General features: G+C 39.5%; 1 protein-coding gene across 4 annotated transcripts; it reads right to left on the reverse strand.

The window, feature by feature from the left end:
* Positions 1 to 752: 752 nt before the first annotated feature.
* On the reverse strand, positions 753 to 21,966 carry wapla (WAPL cohesin release factor a). 4 transcript variants are annotated; one of them, XM_044214409.1, is made up of 20 exons: positions 21,820 to 21,966; positions 20,134 to 20,547; positions 19,206 to 19,920; positions 17,947 to 18,254; positions 16,281 to 16,411; positions 14,133 to 14,228; positions 12,286 to 12,447; positions 11,448 to 11,584; positions 10,380 to 10,491; positions 9,182 to 9,412; positions 8,274 to 8,385; positions 8,036 to 8,133; positions 7,668 to 7,744; positions 6,942 to 7,117; positions 6,429 to 6,544; positions 6,067 to 6,297; positions 5,087 to 5,303; positions 3,963 to 4,051; positions 3,771 to 3,866; positions 753 to 2,832 (listed from the first exon to the last, which is right to left on the reverse strand). In XM_044214409.1, exons 2-20 carry the CDS (start codon positions 20,519 to 20,521, stop codon positions 2,767 to 2,769), a joined length of 3,558 nt encoding a protein of 1,185 aa, XP_044070344.1. In that variant the 5' UTR covers positions 20,522 to 20,547; positions 21,820 to 21,966; the 3' UTR covers positions 753 to 2,766. The 4 variants fall into 4 exon arrangements, with proteins under 4 accessions (XP_044070344.1, XP_044070345.1, XP_044070343.1 ...); XM_044214410.1 differs by having other exon boundaries at positions 21,694 to 21,831; XM_044214408.1 differs by lacking the exon at positions 21,820 to 21,966 and adding an exon at positions 21,408 to 21,596.
* Between the last annotated feature and the right edge of the window lie 1,955 nt (positions 21,967 to 23,921).

Below are 23,921 nucleotides of genomic sequence, written 5' to 3' on the forward strand. Positions count from 1 at the left end.
TGCATCCTTTTCTCCCTCATTCTTCTCTCTGCCATCCCTTGCATTCTCAGTGGAGAACATCCTATCAATCCGGTTAACCTATAGGAAACGCTGTGTCTTTTCTCCTCATGTTCACTCTCATCCACTTCCTTGCCACTGATCATCACAGGGGGAATTGCTCTCTCTGCCTTTGACTTCCTACAACTGAAGAACTGTCATGTATAATGTATAGCAACGGATGAAAAGCAGAGGTGCCTGTCATCTATATGCTCTTTGGAATTTAAACCTGCACACCTCCACAATCTAGACATAATTACATGTTATTTCTGCACTGTTTACTAAAGTTGTTACCCCGTCTCGTCAATTCCTTAGAGCCTGCATTTGTCCCTGCTTGTTGTATCACAGTTGACACAGCTGTCGCCTCCATGGAATCCATGTTGCCAGATTGTATTTCACTACATTCCACAGGCTCCCCGAGCTATTTGTAAGTTTGACTCTCAGCTAGCAAGTGCAACAAGAATCTTTTGTTTCCATTATGCAGCAGCCAGTCAAGCTGAGGGGCCATGTCCACAAACTGTCACTGCTGAGTGCTGTTAAGTATACCGACCACGCTTTGGACTCTCGCTCCAACCCAGCCAGTTTGTCAGGGATGAAAGAAACAGGGGTTACTACACACACACACACACACACACACACAGAAACAAGCTATAATACAAAATTAAACATTCAACAGCTGCTACACGCATGAATACCAAAAGAAAACTACACATCACTTCTGTTCGGTAAAGTGTTTACCTCCCGTAGCTCTGAATTCATAAAAAAAAGTTCAACTCACAAGTCTGGAAATGAACAAAAGCACTCCTGTTGTTCAAACAATTCAAAGAAGAAAACACATAGGGAGTGTACTGAAAGTAGCAACTTTTTTTTTCTTTTTGAGATACAACTATTTACATGTAAGCAAAGACAATGTCCTTGAAACGGGTACAAACAATCCCCCCCCCCCTCTCTTCCTGCGATTTTTGTTTTTTCAAATGACAACTCAGAAATATTTGTATAAAATAAAAATATCAGCTTCAGGGAAAAAAGTAGTCTAAGCATTTTAAATGCCCATTAACTGCTATTTACAGGAGTATTTACAGTCTAAAATTCCATTCAGACCAGAATTTTGCAAAGTAATTAACAGTAAACACAGTTGCAGTCATGTTCACTGCAGCCCTACAAACCAGATAAAACTAATCTGCGTATACAGGTATGGCTGTCATTCAAATCAGTGATCGTACATGTGAAGGCGGCGGCGTTTTGAAGGTTCATCTGCATCATCACAGGTAAAATGACACCACAAAAGAATAAATAAATGGGAGCTTAATGCATGTCGTCCAATGCAGAGACAGCATGATACAATAAGTAAAAACATGAAGCTACATGTGGCTGGACATACAGAAACATGAAGCCGTCAGGAAATCCCCCACGTCAATTAACATGAGCATAAAAATGACATTTCCTATTTTATTAAATGCAGCAGGTTTTGATGAAATTTGTATGGGTTTAAGCCAAAACCATAAAATCTGTCACTTACATGTACTATGTCCAGCCATTGAGCTGTGTAACATGGGATATATTCTAATGAAACATGATGTGAAACTTGACACAATGACATCTCACTAGGTAAAGGCTTTGCATTTACAAAAGGAGGAGAAAGCATTAAAATAAATACATTTAAAAAAATTTACTTCATTACAAATTCAAAAGGAAGCACAACCATCAATTTTTTTTAGCAATTCATCACATCTGTTATATCGGTGAGTATAAATGCATACTGTAATTACACACTGTTGAATTAATTCAAATTTAAAAAATCTAAACAAATTAAAATATGACCAAATGGATAATGGGTAAGTTCAAAAATCATAACAGCATGTAATTTGCAAATGCCATTATCAGTTAAATAAAGGACATCCTATCAAAGTCGGCATGTCACGCAGTCATGATTTCTTTAAAAGTAATTCATAGTTTGGGTGAAAAAAATTGTCCTCAAGGAAAAAGGAAAAATCTAAGAACTTGTGAGAGAACGCCTACACGACTTGCTAACTCTGTTTATAAAATTAATGGGCACAATGAGAACATAAAAATAAATGCTTAAAAATACTCTTCCCCCTACACATACAAGTCAATTGCAAACATGTACATGTAAATGGATGTATGCATTCCACACAAGTTTACACATACAGATGTAATTTTAACATCCATGAAAAAGACAGTTTTTCATGCTAATCAATGATTTCACCCTTGGCTTTGATGTGGATGAGTAGAGATTAAAATGTAATGATCCATAAAATTTGATTCAGAGGTTCACACTCCAGCTAAGCGACCAAGAATCGAGACCAGACAGCGGACAGAAGACTCTACCTCAGTTACTAGCCTCTGCCATATTCCCCGTTACCTGAGGATGAATCTCGATCTCACTCTGAATGTGGCGTTAGTTGAGTGGAACTGAAGGAATCTGCATGTCTGTCAGCTAAGCAGGGCTTTGGTTCAGGCTGTGCTCCAGAGAGGGAGTGAAACTTTTATATTTGTGTGTTTACACACAGACACACACACACACACACACATCAGCGTATGCCTTTATCGGAGAAAATTCAGTGATCACAGCATTGGGTGATCTGGTGAAGTCAAGGGAATGCTGCTGAGTCTCCAATGACCCCTTGCGGCTCCTGTCAGGTAGGGGGAACCAGAATAGCCTGGGATCCCTTTAATGTGCAGAGTGTGAGTTCGCTGTCTGGCTGTCTGTTAACAGTGCTCCAGGTAGTCGATGACCCGCGAGATGGACTTCTGTCCTGTAGTGCCCATTGCACACTGTGTGTGGAGACAGAATAAGAAAAACAAAAACACGAGTGTGAGGGTGCTAACATGTACTGCTGAACTTGTGAGGTCTTGAAGCACAGACCGTGAGGATTTTTGAGGACGTCTGAGCTTCTGTTCACTTGAAAAGACGATATTCATGAAACAGATGGTTCCAGTCTTCAGTTCTGACAGGATGAGTCACATTCAAAGCTACTGCAAAATGCACATCTGTGACTGTGTAACTGTTCAATTTAATATTAATGCTTGACGTATTTTTGAATTACCAGTCATATCACTACTTGAATTATACTGCTTGGATACACAAGAATCATATTTAATTAATAACAATTTATTGATTACATTTTGTATGATAATGACAGTATTTTATAAAAGCTAAATACCACTGGAGGCTGTGCAAGTGATTTTAGACTGGCTAAGTTTTTGCGGATATTTTAAATGAGCGACAATCAGAAAGCCTTTCCATATGTTGGTCTTTACAGCCATTTCAGACATTATGCATTCCTCAGTACCTGTGTTAATGAAATAAACAGAAATAAAAGCTTCCATTTTAATCCAAATTCTACTATTTTCTCAGAAAGGAACTGAATGAAGATGCAGGAAATGAGGCAATTATATTTGAAACTAAAAGGAATTCTGGTGTACAGAATCACTGGTCAGCAAAAATGTTCATTTGATCCAGGACGCAACACTGCACAAATGCACTTTTGCTCATTAGGTCCAATTAAATGGCTTTTTGTAATCTCAATACAATTTGCCTGTAGGTAAGGATCGCATCAACATTTTTAGGCGTTTACAAAATATTTATTTGATTTGTCACTATAGTATAACACTATAGTTTAATTCTAATGTATGTCTTGTTTCTTTTCTCATAATGGTGACAGTATCATCATGCAACGATGATGACAGAAGGTCTGTATTGTCATACTCACAGTGAGGTTCATGAAACTCAAGAACTTCTTCAGCATTTCTGTCATGATGGAGAAATCCCCTTTAGGTAGATGCTCTCTCACAGTAGTCACATTTATCTGAGAGGAACAGAAAGGTGGGTGAGCAACAACATGGATATCTTTGAGTAGGAAAAAAGAATCTCCAGTCATACTGTGTGTGTCTGATATTCTCACCTGGCTGCCCTGGCAGAGGCAGCCCAGCAGCAGAGCGGTGTAGGAGGCAACAATACTGTCCTCCATATGCTTGCCTGCATGCTGCAGAGCTGGAGCAAACACAAGGGAGAGAGAAAAAGACAATTACAGATAAATACACTGCGTTGTTTGGAGGAGAGGGTTTTAAACTCTCATGGTAGGAACTGCCGAATAGATACAAAACATCCCTGTGAGAAGGACTTTGTGTGTAGCTGTAATACACAACAGGCTGTACTGTGGCTAAAACATTCAGTGAAAGTCGCTAATGGTGATAAGCTAATAAGTCCTAATTGTTTTACTTTGCTTATTGGTGGCCACATTCAAAGGAACAGCAAAAAAGTAAAGAATAGAGGTTTGCATTTCTGAACTTGAGATTTAAGCATCTGAACAACATTGCAATGCAGTACATAAGCTGTTTTACCGTGAATTCATCCTGTTTTCACTGACACATGAAAATAACTACAATTTATTAGTTGTAGGCTTGGGCGACAGGACAAACATAAGTTGTCGATAATAGGCTGAATCTGACTTTCACAGCTGATTTAAAATCACCAATAATTGTCTTTATAACACACAATTGAGAAAAAAAGCGGATTCAGTGGTTGCAATGTTAATGTGCCTGCACAATTTCCTACACAATGTAAAAAACTGTTCAACTGCAGTACAAGACTAGAGAAATCATGTGGGTGTTAGGGCTGCAACAAAATAATTTTCAATATAGATTAATCTGCTGATTACTTCCTCGATTCATTGTCTATAAAATATCAGAAAATGGTAATAAAGTCAGTGAGAAACTGGAACTAGGTAATGTTGGTTAATTTTTGCTTGAAAGATGACAATTATCAAAGTAGTTGCAGATTTATTTTCTGTCCATCACTAATCATTAATCGCTTCAGCTATAGCGGGTATATACTTCGTTTAAAGGCTTTGTAATCCAGTGGTATACTGCAGGTTTGTGGACCCAAAACATGACCAAGCAAAAAAGGTAATGAAGTTGTTGTCACGCAGTAATCATTACAGCAACATTAAAACAATTTATCTAGATTATTATTTTAGCCAAAGCTATAAACAGCACCTCTTACATGCACACCAACACAAACGTCTACCTTTATTTAGGTCCAACTCTTCATCCTCCTCCTCTTTCTTCTCACTCTCTTTATTCTCAGTTTGGCTGTCGTTGGTTTCGGCTGCAACCCACTGGATCTCTCCCGACGTCTCCTGCCACTCTCCGCTTTGGTCCAGTGCCGGCTTGGGAGCCTCGCTGATGAGGTCGTCAGTCTTAGCCTCAGCCAGGATGGCAGCACGCTCCCTCTCCAGGAAGAGCTAAGATTTAGAGACAAATAAACAGCTTTCAACTCCAAACATTTAATAATTCAAAGGGAATTAAGGAATAGCAATTAAGCATGATAGCTAAGGGTCAGAAGGCAACTGGGTATGCCCGAAAGTCTGAAACAAGCCTTTAAGTCTTGAAAGTGAAAGGTAATTTAAAATTTAATCACTAATTTATCCTCAAATGGTTCCTTTTAGGCTTTCAGAAGACTTTGTGCTAATGAGTCAGTTGGGCAAGGAGTCTGGTTAAAGTAATACCAATAATAAAGCTAAACGTTAATAAAATGACTTATTTTGAAATTCAAATCCACAAATGAGCATGGACTTACACTTGTTTATTTCTTAATGTTCAAGCTGTCAAATGTATGGAACTTCAGACTTCTGCATAGGGTTAAAATGCACTCAAGGGTATAAGCTTATGGCTGTGTGGTAGGGTCTGTAGCACAGATGGGAAATTGGAAACGATACAGTAAAAGCATCATCCACATTCATTAATGTACCAGACTGATGTTTCAACTATCTCCCTGAGAAAACAGGTGAAACACTGGTTCACCAGTTCATACAATATAAAGTGTTCTTTCAATAGTAAAAACATTGATTTTTCCTCATGACTGCTCATCACTAACTGTTTCTTCTCACATCCTTACTTCAAAAGACATCATGAAAACTCCCCTGTAGCCAAGACAAAAATTTAAAAATAAATAAACTCACAATGACGGCTAAAGTATTTATTAATGAGTCCTGGCATAATTCCTACCTTCACCAGGGCAGCCAAAGCACCGGAGGGCTTGGGTTTGTCAGCCCCGTCTCCCTGAGTCACAGCTGTGCTTGGCGGTGCGGACGCTGCCGCTGTGTCAGATTGGGTTGGGTCAGCAGGCTGCATCAGGCTGTCTTCCAGACAGGTGTCGTCAACACTGTACTCCATGTCTACCAGACAGTGGCGGTTTCTGGAGCTGTACTCCACAAGGTTAATTAGTAGACCCAGGCCCTGTTATACACAACAGAATTTACAAATAAGACACATACGTACATACAGGCACAGTCCTACACAGAGCAAGCATGGGTTGGTGGAATATATTTAACAAGTGTTTTGTTTTGTTCCGTTCAAGAGCGCCTTACCAGTACTCGCACGTCAAAGCGCTGCTCCTGGGGGATGTAGCGCGGAACTCGGAGGACGCAATTCAGAGCAGTTACTGTTAGCTGCTCCTGCTCACCTGTCTTAGTGCTTCCCCACTCTGCAGACAAAAATATCATTATTAACGCTTATACTAGTCGACGTAATTCCCTGCTAATATGGGAATATTAGAATTTGAATATTACATTTCATGGTGAAATCTGAATGAAAGTATACCAACTAAGCCTGAGTGATAAGGTTGCAGTCTATATGACCACATTAATAACAATATATTCCAATACTGACACTATCCATCACAGTATTTCAAAAGCATCCAATATCACATAAAACAAATCAAGGTTTAATGCAATGACCTGTGCTTCATTGTTAGACAAATCAGACAAACAATAACCCATAATACTGAATCACTGTCCAGCTCATAATACCTCGAAATGCTAGATGAAAGCAACAAAACACAGAACAAATGCAAAAAAATCTACAGTTGTAAATGAGAATACCATTGTCATGGGTAAGGTTGAGCAGCACTCCTATGATAGCCCTCATACAGTCCTCCACCGCCTTGCCCACGTTACTGAAGCTGCAGTGAGGCAGTGCTGCACCAGACGATGACAAAGAGCTGTTGTTTAATGCTCTGCTGTACCGCTGGATCATATCCTCGCAGTACCGCAAAGCTCTGATGAAAATAAGAAAAACATAGATGAGAGAAAGTCAAGATCAAAGTGAAATGTTGGACATTTTCAAGAACAAGGGTGAAGGAGAGCGGAGGAAGAGATTAACATAAACAGATGATGAGCAGGAGATTTAAAAAAAAAACAGATTAACTTTCTATCACACGACCCTGACTGCTATTGTGTGCCACCATACAGAAATATTAATCCAAGCTTAATCAGATCCAAATTTGCTGACAATTCCCAGTAACACAGCTTGCAAATCTTGATGGACTCCGATGCTGACAATTATTGTAATCAGGGAGCTAGTTATGTTATTGTCTATTACGTTAAGGTCTATGCTTTACTAATTATTCCTTTGTGTCAATAAAGATGTTTTCATCAACAGACATGCAAGTAAAAGACCCTTAATACCACTGAGGACACTCTTTAATATGATGGGTACATGATGTTACATGTATAAAAAGTAAACAGAATGAACTGTTATAATAGTCAGTGCCTCAGTATGTGTCTGTGTCCAGTCAATAATTGCTCAAAGCTGTATCTGGTGCTCACCTGGCAGAGGAGACAATGAGCTGTGAGTCTTTGTAGGCAATCAAGTAACCCTGGTTTTCTGGGTTCTGGACTGTCACCTGTTGGCAAAAGATCAAAGAGAAAAAAAAAAATCAATAGAGGGACATTGAAAGGCTCAAAAAGGAGTCAAGAAACAAAAAATGAGGGGAGACACTTGTTTGGTTTAGACTTTTGATCGGTGACATTTTAAGTCAGATAAGAGACATTCAGTGTTTTAAACAGTCTTTCATCAGGTAAGAATAAAAGTTACCAATTCACAGCTCTCAGTACTGAACTACTCTTGTTCTTGAGTGTCACTCTTGTATGACTTTGGTGAAAGAGAGAACCCAACTTGACTGAGCAGTACTTACACTTTCAAGCACTCTCAGACACCTCTCAGCCCCCCATAAAGATGCTACGAGGTTCTCCTTGTCATCCTCTTGGCTCAGGTTCTGAACACACTCTTTAACTGTGGCAACACACACAAGGCACATGACTAATACACATCCTGACAGCTCCATGAAAAAGTCAACAGCTGTGACACTTTGCACATATACACAAGAGACTTGCAAACTGCCCACCTATGTACTATGCATCCCACACACCTACCTTTGTCTACAATATGATCCAAACCTCCCAATAGCCGCAGTTCTTCTTTAAACCAATCCCCGGCTCTCTTGGAGGTTAGTGAGAGCAATGTCTCCATAGCAAGGAGGCCCGTCTACAACAGAAAAAAAAACCATGTAAAATATGAGATATCCTTACAGTATTCTTTAAAATTTGCATACACTTCTTTATTTGGGATGACACCTTTTTCCCCACAAGGAAACCTGAAATCTGATAGTGTAATGAGGACATGAGCACATTTTTTTATCATTATTAGACAATATCATCCTGGATGTCTGCATTACAAGTTGACTGTTTCATAATTATTATCTAAAACCCAAAATAGAATCTACTTCTATCCATTTAAGCTGGGTAATAAGGAATACAAAGCACCAAACGTGAATATCACTTCAACATAACAAGGGCATGCAATGAAACAAATGCCTTCATTGGATCAATGAATTTGTGACTAAAAACATCAGCGCAGTTCAACAGAATAATCTTCATGGGAACACCTGTCATTCTTCACATCAACTTCCATATAATAAAACCGTGATGTTCAAGGATCACCATCAGTAGGATAAGCGTATCTACATGTAACCATTCTGAAAATAACAATATATCTCCCACAAACAAATGCTTAGTAAATTCTTTAACACGGCTTAGGGACAGGTGAAGAGTAAAGGAGAGGGAGGTGCATTAAAACCAAATTAGACTGACATTATGCTCAATTTGACAAATTAGGCTTTTACTAAAAACATTTTCAATTAAGCTACTTAAGTATTTATGAAGTTTTGCTTGATAAAGAACGAATCGTTTAAACAGTCAGAGACTATGGTTACTTGTTTGAACTAAGGTACATCCAGAGGTTGTATGTGTTATGTTTATTTCATTATTTAAGGACAACCCACCGTAATGTTCTCCAAGTCGAGGTGCTTGTTGTGTACTGTCTCACACAGCTTCCTGATCTTCTCCTTGACCTTTTCCACCTCCTTTGCGGTGAGCTGATCCTGGTGGGCCGAGTAATCCTGGTCCAGCTCCAGCAGCTTGATCATAAGCTCCAGGCAGGCCCTGTCCAGATCCATGTTAAGACGATCCCGACTCAGAATGTACATCAGGGCGGCCGTGCACAGACCAAGGTTCTGACAGAACGATAGAGACCGGCTTTTACAAAGTGGTGTAGGTGATGTAGAGCATACAGAGGTAGGTGGTCAACAGTTTGAAGGGTGAAAAATGTGAATACCTTTCCACTATCACTACAGCATTCTCTGAAGTAGGAAACTTAGCTTTGATGGTAAACAGTTATGTATGTGTCTGTGCAACCAAAGAAAGTTCTCCCTAGAAATACTCATCAAGGATGACAAACTGTATTTAACACCTCAAGGCTTTGACTTGAATGTAATAATTAAAAGAAGTGATGACTTTTAAATGACTGCAGGCTCGTGGAAATTAAACAGTCTCTTCATTATCAATTAGAACTGATCAAGATATTAAAACAAACATCACCCTCTTCAGATTAAAGTTCAGTTTCTATAATGCTGCTCTTTAGCATGTAGGTCACACTGCCATTGCTGGCTACTTAATGAGTTAAAAACAACTTAACAAAGTTGACAGTACAGACTAACAATGCAGGTCTGCATGTTTTGTCAGAAACCCCCCCCAATATTGGGCCATGGTTTATAATGTGAACAATACATTTAAGTATATATTTGAAGCAATGACTTATGTATTTGTAACTAATAGGAAATACTACATTAAAAACAAAAAATGCATTGAAGAACATATTGGGGATTCTTTTTTTTTTTTTTTAAATAACTAATTCTACTTGTCGAATCAAGTAGTTGAGTCGAGTCAGTGTGGGGTCTCACTGCACTTTTGGGTTATTCACTAGCTAAGGCTCATGGCTCAAATTCACATAACACATCCTGATTAAAAAATTTGGAACTGAACCTTATGAGAATACATTTCCATCCATTCCAACATATTGCCATTTGTCACTACTTTTTTCAAAACATTTTTGAGGAAGATGACAAAATGAAATTGAAGAAATAGGTGACAAAAAAAAAAAAAAAAAAAAAAAAAAAAAAAAAAAAAAAAAGTTTTACTGACTGGGTGTTGTGGAGCATCACTGAGCATTTTGAAGACCTGCGCCACTTTCCCTCTGGCCCGCAGGTGCATCCTGAAACTGGGCATGGCACACCGAGTGGCCAGGCTGATTATACTGGAGCAGTGAAAGAGGAAGAAAATGTGAGGTAGAGAAGAATTAGAGAAATGTTGGGTCAAATATTGATCAGTCGAGTGCTAAAAACTAAGATGAATGAGACAAATCAGTATCACCATTTGTGATTTCCATCTGCAACATGTTGTGTTTTGTATTTCTACTCTGTCTTTTCACCCTCTTCTCTCTGCCGCATGTATAAGATTGAAAAACATCTTAAAAGGGAGGCTAGACTCCCTGTAGCTTTTTCTGAAGTCAAGGTTGTCTCTCCTGAGTGGACTCCATTTTCACAACAGAATAGCTATCTGCTTTATCAGACTACAGAACACTTTATCTCGGCATATTACCAAGCGATGGAAATAAAAGAGACACAAACAGAAAAGGACAGAGATCAAAGAGGAAATATGGGTACACATACTGTCTCTATAAGACAAAAAAAACAAAAACAAAATTTGTTAAACTCAAGTGAAAACCACAAGAATACCAGAAGTGGATGATTCTTCATCCAGAAGTGCAAAAACTGTCACTGTTAGTATATTGCATGTGAACAAGACATTTTGGAGTAAAAAGCAAAACAAAAACAAAAAAAACTGTTTGCATTCTCTGTGGTCTCTTTAAATGTATTCACTTTATATCGCTACCTCCTGCTGTTCTGTTAGAAAACGAATTGTCATTATTTTGTTTTATTTAATTAAGGACTGTTGCACAAATTTCTAAGTTTTGATCAACTAAAGCAGCTGTTCCTCTAATTGCCTTATAAATAGGCTAATACTGGATGACACAAACAAATGTTGGGTGACAGCTGATTGTACCATTAAATCAATTTACTGATACAAACCAATTTCATCAACTTACCACTAGAAAAAAAAAGATCTATGTCAGAGCAGAATTAGAATATCTAAGTGCTCCTCTGTAGAACGCCACAAAAAAGGGAGCACTAAATGTTTTATTCCACTTACCTAAGGCATCTTGTGTTGAGTGGCTGACTGCTCTTCAGCCCCGTCTCCAGGTACTCAAAATCATCTGTGAACTCTTGATTCTCTCCAAACTCCACCACGTCATTGAAGTGCTTCACATGCTGCACCACCGTGTACAGCTGGTGGAAGGGAAATGGGGTTAATTACAGCTAATTGGGAAGCAGTGCATCTGTCCAGAGACACAATCAGCTCACACAAACACAGTGAGAGAGTTGCTCTCATTGTTAAATTCCTCTCTATTGGTTCCATTACCAGTAATAGCTGACTGTGCTAATACCCCTCATCAATAAAAGCTCAGCATGTGGAGTTAGGGCCCGATCAGCAATTGACTCTGTATGTTTACCAGTATCAACAGTCATGCTGTGTGCGCACCCAGCATGACACAGGAGGGAGGACCTGGGTTTAAGATAACACCAGTTTGTAGTGACAGCTTAGCTGAAGCCATTTTACCTCAGGGGATCTGTGGCTAACAGGCTGATCTGGGGGCAGAAGGCCAATCTGTAAATGACACAAGCTGCAGGGGAGTTTAAATTAACAGCAACAGTGCTCATTGCTGCCTCAGACAGATGCTGGGGTTCAAATAGACCATAGTGTGCTTGAAATGCATCAAATGAATGCTATCCCTTTACTGTATATCTTGCATCAAATGGGTAAAAGCAGCTTGGCTGCGTATGAAAAAGAGAGACTCATTCATAGCAGCATGCAAACAAATGTAGTAAAAACTGAACACAAATAAGCATTTAGCTGCAGAAGAGAGTGCCTCCTCTCCCCCCTGTACCTCAGCAGATGTCTAAAACATCTCAGTGTGCTCTGGACTCACCTCCTTGTGCTCCTTCCTGCATTTGAGCGCTGTGACAATATCTTGGTTAAGTCGCGTGGGGATGGTCTCTGACTTAATGACTTTGGGCGGAGGTGGAGGGGCTTTGAACAAGCCATCATCTTTATGGGAGTTGCTGTCCTTGCTGCTGCTCGATAAAATGGCCTGAGGAAGAAAAGAGGCGGAGAAATGGGGCTCGTACCAATGTAACAAAATCTGTTTAATGACATGTCCGCAAGATTTACCACAGTTGACTAGTCTGTTAAGCACACAAGTCTTTAATAAGTGTTGTTAACAGATGTCGGATGAGGTAGTGCAAAGTTAAAAACAACTTTCAAATCCCAGTTGCCAGACTGATTAGTTTGTCTCTGAACAAACATTTATTTCCATGGGGGGAAACATGAGTAAACCCAGGTTCACTTGTCTGGGAAAACAGAAAGAGACTAATTAGAGTAATTAAACACAACTGTTGACTATTAAGAGACCAATAAACAATATCCCGGATTGTGGACAGTAGGGAATGGGGAATTCTGTAAACAAATGGTACTAGTTATTAGCATTCACTTTACATAATACCCTATAATGTTGTTTGCCTTTTAGACAATTATCATAATATTAATTAAAAAAAAAAAACACACACACAGGTTGTATTTTTTCCACATTACACTCAAATTAATGAAGTAGGCCTAAGTGCAATGTCCTGAAGTAATCCTTCACAGTTTTGTGAGTGATCGCACTGTGTGCCCTAAAAAATAATCACAAAATAACACTGGTTAAACAAGGCTTATAGTGAAGGGATTTGAACTGCGATTTGCTCATCCTCCCAAAGTCAGGGTGAAGCCACTAACCAGCTGAAGGGGTATCCTTTTTATTAATTCATCTTATTCATCTTCATCCTATCCATACTCTTATCGGCCCGGTTCTTTATCAATACTCTTACCGATACTTTTTCATACCTAAAGAATGTTTTTTTTTTAATTATCATTTTTAAAAAGAATTCAGGATTAGAATTGATTTATATTTTAAATATAACTAAATATTGTTCCTAGAGCAGCACGTTTACAAAAACAAAGTCACTATATAGACTTAATAATATTTCACTGGAAGCAAATCTAAAATGTCAGTAAAATAAATCGTATTCCTGACATCAAAATACTGAGTCAAGTTTAGAAAGAATGAAGAACAGACATCAGACAGTATCAGTCCTTCCTCCTGTCCTCCTTCCTCTGATGCTGCGATTCACTGCCTGCAGGAGAGGAGGGCTGGTTTGGAGGGGGGCTGCTGTCTCAGACAGTAGCTAAGTTTACAAGAATTTGCCAAATTTTAGATAAACAGTTATGCTACATACAGACAGCTTTCGTTTTAGATTGTTCGTAACAATTCGCTATTAGTTTAACAAGCGCACTGTGGTTGTTACAACAACAACTCTAGGCTGGCTAGGTGGAAATATCGCTTTTCTACTTTTTACTAGAGTTGTCCTCAACTGGAGTGAAACGTTACCTTCACTTCACCTGGTTTACTGTCTCCACTGCGGCCTCTCTGCTCTGCTGTGTGTGCGTGAGTGTGTGCATGAGTGTGTGCGTGCAGGAGCTGAGCCCCGCCCTCTGTCAAACACGCAGAGGACAGGACAGAGAAGCTAGCGCGACCATGAAATACTGTAAAATATTTTTGCCATGGATCTGCTCCAAAATGTAATGGGTTCTTCCTTGGCCCATACTACACCCTTCCACCAAGTTTCATGAAAATTGGGCCAGTAGTTTTTCCATAATCCTGCTGACAGACAAACAAACGGCACCAAAAACATAACCTCCTTGGCAGAGGTGATGACCACTAAGAGAGCGAGATCTTACCGGAGCGGTTTGAGATCGAGAAAGTGGAGGTACAGGGATCTCTTCAGGCTCAGGCTGGTTCCAATGGCGAGCGTTGTACACAGCTTTAGCAGGGGACTGGAACCCAGTAAGAATTTAAAAATTGGTTAGTTAGCTAAACAGAGACATAGCATAACACCTGATATGACATTAAGCGTTCCATGTACATTCATTCATTTACTAATGGATAATTGTCATCACTGCAAAAATCTTCAGACATCCAAAGCACCAAAAGCATTGCCACCTCTACATGAACAAAGACCACATAGAAACATTTTTTATCTCCATAAACCATTGTAGCACAAAGCTTACTTATTGTTCTGAATTAACTGAATATTAGACTGAACGCATAAATATTGCATACTGCAATCATGGTGATAGACTGAGACAACAGCAGCCTCAGTGTGGAGCACAACAGTCCCCAAGCAGCACAAAACATTTCCTGAAAATGACACATTGTGCGACTCAATTATATATTGCAAAAACAATATACAGAGGTTTTTTTTCCGATGATGTAGAAACAGTAACACACAAAGAATTAGGAAGACAGACCACAAATAACCCAAAGCCACTGCAAAACATGATCTAGATAAGCAGAGCAAATGTGGGCATTACACAAAATACCACAAATCAAAGTGGAGTTATTCAGATAAATATGAGCCTGACCAAGAGGTAATATTCAAAGCCCCTTCATACTGGAAGACCATGTAGGGTGCATGCTACATGAACACACATTTAACCCCTTCATGTCAGACTGTTGTCACAAGTTAATCTCTGGTCACCACCATTCAGAGCCTCAAGTCTGCAACTTCTAGCACACATTACTGCTGAATCACAGAATTACATTACATAAAATGACAAGCTAATAAATGTAGGTTTCAGTTTAGCTTCGTTCACGCACCCTTGCTCAATTTTTTTCTGATGTCTCCCATTATCTCAGTCTATTTTTAGACACGCTGGGCACTCTGTTATGTAAATGCAATTTAAATGTCAATAACATTAAAAGAAATGCCTGTTCTGGGTATATGCAGGAATTCTGAAGTTAAATTGAATACCTTTTAAGACCCTTTCCATACATTTTAAGACCTCACTGCCAATTCAGATTGAATTAATTGAGTGACTAACACAATGCATTTATTATAAAGAGTAGCCTAATATCAGTAATCAGGCATGTGACTGGCAAAGGACAAAAAAAAGCAAGAAAATACACAGAGTGTATTTTATGCTGTTATTTTACTAAAAACCCATAATTTTAGACTGTTATCACAATATTTATTTAAAAAAATAAATAAAAAAAACAAACATTGTGGTCACATTACACTCAGACATTAGCAAGAAAAAAGTAAGCGTGTGAAGCCACTAACCAGCTGTAGGGGTGGGTGTCATTAGGATTTTACTGACCAATACTCATACCAGTTCTTTTTCATTACTAAATAATTGTGTTTTTTTAAATTATCATATAAAAAAAAAGAATGAATTCAGAACAGATTAGAATTGATTTATATTTTAAATATAACTAAATATTGTTTCTAGAGCAGCAACAGCAAAGTCACTATACACACTCACTAGAAACAAATCTAAAATGTCAGTAAAATAAATCGTATTCCTGACATCAAAATACTGAGTCAAGTTTAGAAACTTGTCCTCTTTCATTCATTTTAGCTTGTTCATAACAACTGGCTATTAGCTTAACAAGCGCTCTGTGGTTGCAACAACTGCGGACAAAGCAGGTGGAAAAATCTCTGATGTTTTCTATCTTTTACTCAAGTTGTTTTAATGGAACTGCATCTGTATGATTCATGTGGGTCACATTTTCAGGTCGGAAAATCAGGAAAAATCACATCCCTGATACATACTGAAAACAAGCTACAAAATGTAATGCCTCTGAAAATGGTGTTTAAGACTAATACTTTTTATAGGGCCTTAAATGTAGCTAAATTGATTTATCAACTTTTAATACTTATAGACCCCGCAAACACCCTGCTGTTAAAAGCAAAGATGGGTCAACCCTGAACCCCAAGGTCAACCCTGGTCGGGAGGAAGGTCATGAAGGCAAGTTAGATGACAAAATTTACGTTTGAGTAAAGCAAGAAGAGAAACACATAGACAATTTGTAGCATGTTCACATACCTTTTTGGGTCCACTGAAGATCTTTTTGAGTCCACTGCCAATGTCCTTGGATTTGTCACTGGGCTTCCCTGAGCGTCCTTTCTGCACCTCAGTGGCACCAGGACTGGAGTCATCAGAGAAGTCAAAAGCATCTGTTGGAGAAACCAGATGGTGGATGGCGAGAAATGAGCATCTATATGTGAATGGACTGAAGTGGTATGGTTTAGCTTTTATTCATTCATTGTGTAGTAGTTAATCCAACCTCTCCCAAGTTTTTAAAAAAGGCCATGTTTTAGAAGCTTCTGGATTAAATTTGATAGCTTAAACACTGGAAATCCAAATACCCTTGTACACTACTACAGTGGAAAAAAGAAATATATTATTTGAAAATGGAAAAGACAATAGCCATTGAAAAGAACAAATTAACTAAATTTGAAATCATATGGGGAGAAGTATTACAAGCTATGAGTACATAAAAACATGGACTTGGTTTGAGGATTTTTTTTTGCCGGCCAAAACAGCTGACTAATCAAGTCTAGCCGGCTTCTTTATTATATTAAATTTTGAATCTAATAAAATTGTTTGAATTAACAAGTTGCTATTTGCTATGTGTGTACAATTTACAACCACTAGCCTCCGCTTCAAAACAATGCCAGCATGATGATAGAGAAACATGCCTATCTGTCTTTATCAGGCCTGCAACTCCCGCCGGCACATTCTCTACATGAATGTGTGTGCGCGCTCAACTGAGGGGTTGTGTCCTGCTGAGTAGAGAGCGGAGAGTCGTCTGCAGTGTTTGACAAATATTAGCTAAATAATTGATGACAAAACACATTAAGAATTGCATTGATTGCACAGACAGGGGACATCCTCATTAGACAGGCTACTACGGAAAACACCGGTGGCATCAACTTGACGATTGCGCAGTAGGCACAAAAAGTCCATTGAAAGCGATGCATTTTCCACATACGCCACACAGACTTTTATGGGCTTAATGAATGAACGAATTAATAAATTATCGTTATTTACATGCCTCTTTTTACAGAAGAGCCATCTCTAAGAAGCATTGCAAACACAAACTAAAACAGCCAATGTTGTCAAAGTATCAGGCATATGTGATGAGGAAAATGTAGGCTATGCCTCAGCCTCACACTGTCATTTTACAGTTTGTCCTAGAATGCTTTTGTCTTTTTTGCCATTGACCAATTATGCAAACTAATGTTAGATGACCCAAATCATGTTTTAAAAATAAAATGTGATGTAATGGAACTTCCTGCGGTAATATATATGATCAAGTATATATGTTTTTCCATATTATACATTTTATCCATGGTTTACATTTTTGGTTATCCTGTTATTAAATTTTCTCCTGATCTGTGTGTAACAAAGTGAATTTTCATTCTCAAATCAAACCTGCTTACTGCCCGTAGGTGTGGAGTTTATCAATAGAGAAGAAAAGGGAGAGGAAAGATGCCACCCAAAAGGAAGCTAGAGTGTAGTGGAAATCAACAGAATAAATAGACAGACTAGGCAAACACTTTGTGTGTAATTTTCCATTGTGTACTGGATGTACTGTATTCAAAGAGTCATATATGACGTATGTTTGTTTATTTATATTTTACATATTTCGTTAGTTGATAAGATAACTGAGGGTGAGCTTGTTTCTATAAGTTACGGATCAGCTCACCTGTGTTGCTGCTGGCCTGGCTATCCTGAGAGTCACTGGTATGAGGGCTGTCCACACTGGAGCTCAGAGCAGCTAAGGCTGCAGCCGCCTTCTTGGCCTTCTTCTCTTTGGCCTGAGAGCTCTCATCATCGCTGTCACTCTCACTCAAGTCGTCAAAGCCAAAGTACTTGATTTTGTAGCTACTCTTGCCTGCCATGCCACCTTCTGGACCCTCCTCGCCCTCTGGGTCCTCTTTGTCTTCAAAGCCGAAAAACTCTAGCTTGGTCTCAGTCTTGGTCTTCTTGGCCTTTGTCTGTGTGGGCCTGAACCTGTGAAGAAACAGTGAGAAGATTTGTTTTTTGTTTGTTTGTATTGTTTTTTTTTACTGAGACTGTGGGAAAGAGGAGGAAACTGGAGCAGGACAAGCAAAACAAAAAGCACCAATTAAAGCTAAACAAATAAAAGAAAACAAAGTAGACGTCCAAACTTTTGTACAACCCAATGAACAGAACATTTTTTCAAAGTTCACAAGTGTTAACAGAGAAGACAACACAATGTTAGTGTTTAGAAACCATGATACAATAATGGACCACAAACACTACCTACACATATGGCAGTGTCACCAAAGAGCTGACCTAGAGAGTGAAATTTAAACTAATTATCTTCTACTTCAAGTCAATTCAGACAGGGTGAGTGATATGACACTGTATGATATTAACATACAGATCTAGATGTACAGTATACCTTTGTTCTAGTCTTTGCAATTCTGAGTTTTGTTGTAGAATCAACATTCATCTAACGAATCAGAGGCTAAACTAATTTGCTCAGCTTGCTGTGCTTTATCCAATCTATAAATAAGTCTAGTCCTTTCCTGTAACTAATCCACCTACCAAAACCAGCAAAAGTGTACAGATCTCAAACTCTAACACCTTCAAGTGTATTACATGCCTCAAGAATAAAAGCCTTGCAGCACTGCACGTAATTATACTACTTGAATACCACTTCCAGTTTGACTCCATTTTGTAATTGCAATGACTATGACAATGCCATACCTGATAATATAGGCACAATGACAGATTTTTTTCTTTTCAGACATCTATATTTTACAGGCCTATACCTATAATACAGTGTAATTGTTGACAATTTATGAAAACTATATCACTGATAAATTTTGTTAAACTGTGACTTCTATATTTGATAAAATGACTTTGGATTTAACTTTTTAGTTATGTTCTCCACAACGCAGGCTGTTAAGACATACAAAAATAGAAAAGACTTACCTGGTAGGCTTGGATGGGGGAGCGTCTGATTTCTTCTTCATCTGGCCTGCTTCGCCAAGGTCAGCAGGGGCAGCTGGGGTGACCAGTTCATCAATGCTCCGCTCTATTGAGTCCTGGATGGTGACGTTGCACACTGACAGACAGGAAGGGTGCAGAACCGTGTAGTCCCGTACCCTCCCACCACCCCTGCCTGCGGGCTTAGCTGCTGTTTTAGCAGTGGCAGCAGTACTACTTGCACTAGCAGAAAGGACACTGTTGGGTTTATCTTGGGCACTCGCTGTTTCAGTGGGCTTGTTGCTGTGGTTTTCAGCAGGTTCAGAGGATGTTTTGTCATGCCTGTTGGGCCGCTGGTATTTCTTGCAGTTTGAGGCCCTTAAGGTAAATGGGGAAGGGGGAATGTTGTCCACTGGTGCTGGTGGAGGCTCTGTGGGAGGCTCCTGCTCAGCACTTTGCATTTCTTCTGATGGCAGTCCATCATAAGAGGAAGAGGTTTGGAAGTCTCTACTACCACCTGGTGCATTAATGGACAGGTTAAGGGAGGTGTCTATATTGAGAGAGGAGGAAATGGGCCTCTGGGATGCTGAGAAGTTCTGAACACCAGAGGGGACTGCGTCTGACAAAGAGGCTGTGCATGCAGGTTTTTGGTTGCTATCTGATGCAATTTTGTACCAGGGCTGGTTATTCTTAACAACCTTCACTTCAGATGTTTGCTTGCCTACGAATGGAGAAGAAAATTAGAGATGGTCACATAACACAGCTGACATTGTGGCAAAATGGCTAGCAGACAATCAATTAAATTAACAGGTAGAGATAATAATGAAATGACAGGCAAGCAGCAGATAGTAAATTGACTGTTGTGACATAAGACAGTCAGGGGCATTCTTAAAGGCATAGATATGTTAGTCTAGTTTATGTATTGATTACTTACTTGTGAAGCTGGTTGTTGAGCTTGCAGAGTGCTGTGCATTAGTCACAACAGTGGCTGTCACACCGCTCTGCACTGCAGTCGTCTTTGTCAAGTCCTCTTCATTGACTTTTGACTGGGACACGCTGTGAGAGGTTACAGCCTTGGATTCATCATCACTATCAAACCCAAATGGGTCTTCTTCACTGTCGCTGTCCTCAAGCCTGGGCCTCTTGGGAAGCTCAGAAACATCAGATTTTAACAGAGGCCTTTTGGCCCCCAGCTGGGCCTTGTAGGTGGTCTCCCCCCATTTGGTGGTCAGTGTGGGCTTTTTATTGGAGAAGACCTCTTCAAATTTCGAATTAGCCTCCCCTCCCTTGCGGTTGTACGTTTTACCAAATCTGGATGTCATGTCGGTTGCTGTGTGTTACATATTCCCTGTGAAAAGAGGCAGAGAACAATCGACATTTTACATACCGCTCAAGCGTCAAGTTAGTCAAACGTCAGGCAACGCACGGCTCAACTAATGTGTGTCTGATGGGTAACGTTAAACATAACGCAGTATTGTATCACGTTTTAGAACAAGCAAAAGAGATTACCTATGATCTTCAAAAATCACAAGGTTGGGTTAATTAACTTGGCGTTAGCTCGTAAGTCAGGTGTAAACTATTGGTTGATATCACACCAAGTTAGCATGGCTAGCTCGCTAGCTAAAGCAGCAAAGCTTTCAAATAACAATATCGGTCGTATATGAGCAATAAGACAAGAAACTAGAGCGATTTGGTAGAACTTTAGTAAAACTTGGATTTAATTACATTACCTAACGTCACACTTACAGGGTAGTTAACTTACATACGTCCGTTAACCCTAGCTAGGCCTGCCCCTGCTTGCAAAGTTACTATAAAGTTAGCCATTAGCCGTTAGCTATTACACTGCTAAACTATGCTAACGCTAGTCCTCTGTTTACATTTCACACCTGACGGGATCAAATGTTGTGTCAGATGTGTTTTAAATACGATTAAGTCATGTAACATATACATCTGAATACAGAAATCAAGGTTTAAAACGGTCGTGAGTACAAAATAATAGTAGCACAGACTGTTACCTTTCAACTCCTGTGACTAGCTAAACGTCCGCTTGTTTTTTAGCCAGCCGGCTAGGCCTGATCTCCCACTCACGCACAAATCAAGCGGGTAAAGTCTGTTCAGCGCAGTAGAAACAACACTATAAACACATCTCCAATCCGAATATGTCCCCAGAGCAGCGCTCGTTACCAAAAAAAAGAGACCAAAACGCACCCGTAGCTAGCATAGTCTAAATATAGAGGATAATCCGGACTTTTTGCATTCTGTAGTGCTGCTGGCGGCCATTAAAATATCCCCTCCCTTCTCGTTCCCTGGCAAGACCCCCATGCAGTGCGAGTGCGCTGCAAGAAGGGAAATGGCTAATCAGCGGCAGGGAGGTTTTCCTGTGCTTTGAGACTCTGTCAGCAAACGTGACTCTGATTGGTTTAAAACTGAAACCATAATAAACGATAGGGGACGCTGGAGGACCACATTAGTTGATTTAAACTTGAAGACGTACCAAAGAGAGACGTTATTGATGGGGTCGTCCGCTTCTAGCATTTACCTCACATTCCCTTGTGTTTAGGTAACGAGAAACGAGCTCAGCTAAACCAGGGGCCTATACTAGGAAGCAAGTTCAACATACCCCCAGATCTTTTTTCGTTACCTGGCTTCAGGATAAGCCAGATAACCAGGATAAGCGGTCACACGACGCCGGTTATCAACCCAGGTTTTCACAATCCAGCCATGAGCGCGTTCACATGAAAGGGGCGGTGTTTGCGGCATATGACCAATCGCAAACATGCACAAGTCTACTGGCAGCAGAGCGACATAGTTTACAAATAAAGAGCAAACTATAATATTATACGAAGAAGTTACACACATAATCCTGCTGAAAGCAACACAGCTGCAGCTGCAAAATGCAGGAAGGACAGCAGGCAAAAAAAATCGCCGACTGTGTGAATGCATAAATTAATTAATAGGCTTATAATATCACTGCCCCATCATTAGGGCACGAGATCTGACTATAATTACATGTATAATAATAAAATGTGTATAGCACTTATCAAAACCAGCATTACAAAGTGCTTTACACATAAAACACAACAATAAAATACACAGTGAATAAACAGGAGGGTATAGGGAATAAAAGAGGAATAAAACTTAAAAACAATGGAGACCTGTGGTCTCAGTAAAACATAATCAAGTATATCTTACACCATCAATAGAAATGTACTTCTATACAGCCAAGTTTGATTGTTGTGTGCTTACTGGACTGAATGTTCACCTGCAGCATGCTGGAAACAGAAAGCATATAGATCACCAACACTGGCACTGGTTTGGGGCACAAATGGTGTCAAATGAATGGATAGTGTGTTATAAACAGCCTGGCTCTGCAGGGCAAAGTGGTCCCAACTGTATCAACACTGAAACGACCATTACTCAGACATCACAACATCTCCTTCAAAGCATGGAAGTCCTTAAAAAGATTAGGCATGGGGTCACCTTTGTGGAAATGGCTAGTCTCAGTTCAGAAATGGAGGGATACTAATTTCCCACGGGAGGCGTTTGGAATGTTTTTCAGGTGTTTTTAAAGTTTTTTTCTCCATCTCACCCAAAAAGACCATATAGCCCTTTATTTGTAATCATGTCATGGGGTTACAGTTGAAACAAGTCACTCACAGCTGTTCTCTATATTACTGTAATGCCGTGATATCAACAGTAAAGTGGCAAATCCATGAACATATTTCTCAGTTTTTCAGATGAGGAAGAGTCCTGTCTTAGATCACAATTACCCAAATTACCAGAGATTTTCTCTGTCACTCGGTTCTATCATCATTATGCAACATTTGGACAAAGATAAGAGTATGAAAAACACACAGCATATTCAGTCAGTGTTAAACACACAGATTTGTGGCATCTGCATGTATTTGGGCTGACAGAGAGGCACTCAACATCAAGGCAACAAGGCTCAGAGGTGGTGAGGTAATACGGCCATGCCCTGGATGACTGATGGTTTTGAGCTCAGGTCTTGGCAGTCTGGCCGTTATTACTGGACAGGCAAACTTCACCACTGAGTTCAAGGCTACATATACTGTAATCTCTCTGAATCTTTTGCACTCTTGGAATAAATGAGTCAGGAATCAGCCATTGTCATGCCATTGCCAAGTGAAAGAAAAACAGAGAATTTCAACTTTGTGTGTAGCATCTGCCAGAAATATTTGCAACACGGTCAGATGTGTAAATTAAGAAGAGTGACTGCAACTCTGATTCAGAACCATGAGATGGCAGCAACACTTGATGTCACGCTTCTGTCTCAGTCCTTGTTTTTTTTCTTTTTCAAAATTGGACCTTTGGCCTTTGACCGCAAATGTATACATCTATCAATTGGGCGCCCAGTATGTGATCATATTTAACTGAAATGAGTCAAAGTTTTTTTTAATGTCCATTAGATCCTTAAAATGACGTGTGATTATGATACATGCCTGTGGGCAGCTTAATATCATGGGGGAGCATTTTTCTGCAATATAGCTTCCATGTGGTGTATGGGAATGAAAAAAGGGGTGTGAATGATAAACATCCACTGGTTATTAAAGGCATGGTCTGAAATTCAAATGTAAAAACTGGGTAGCCACACTACTGAATGACAAAATATGTTCCTCTGTCTTTTAAACATACTTGTAAAGCTTCCATTGCAGATTTCACATTTAGTGAGTTTTTGGTCAGAGACCTTCTTGTAAATCTTGA

The sequence above is a fragment of the Siniperca chuatsi genome, linkage group LG11, assembly GCF_020085105.1.
Source record: "Siniperca chuatsi isolate FFG_IHB_CAS linkage group LG11, ASM2008510v1, whole genome shotgun sequence".
NCBI lineage: Eukaryota > Metazoa > Chordata > Actinopteri > Centrarchiformes > Sinipercidae > Siniperca > Siniperca chuatsi.

What these genes read in the sequence shown, in the direction of transcription:
- wapla (XM_044214409.1), bottom strand. Translation starts at nt 20,521, where the DNA reads ATGACATCCAGATTTGGTAAAACGTACAACCGCAAGGGAGGGGAGGCT. An exon ending in CCCCCATCCAAGCCTACCAG is followed by an intron (nt 18,255 to 19,205) that starts GTAAGTCTTTTC and finishes GTTTCTTCACAG; the next exon opens with GTTCAGGCCCACACAGACAA. An exon ending in CTTTGGCTGCCCTGGTGAAG is followed by an intron (nt 5,304 to 6,066) that starts GTAGGAATTATG and finishes TCTAAATCTTAG; the next exon opens with CTCTTCCTGGAGAGGGAGCG.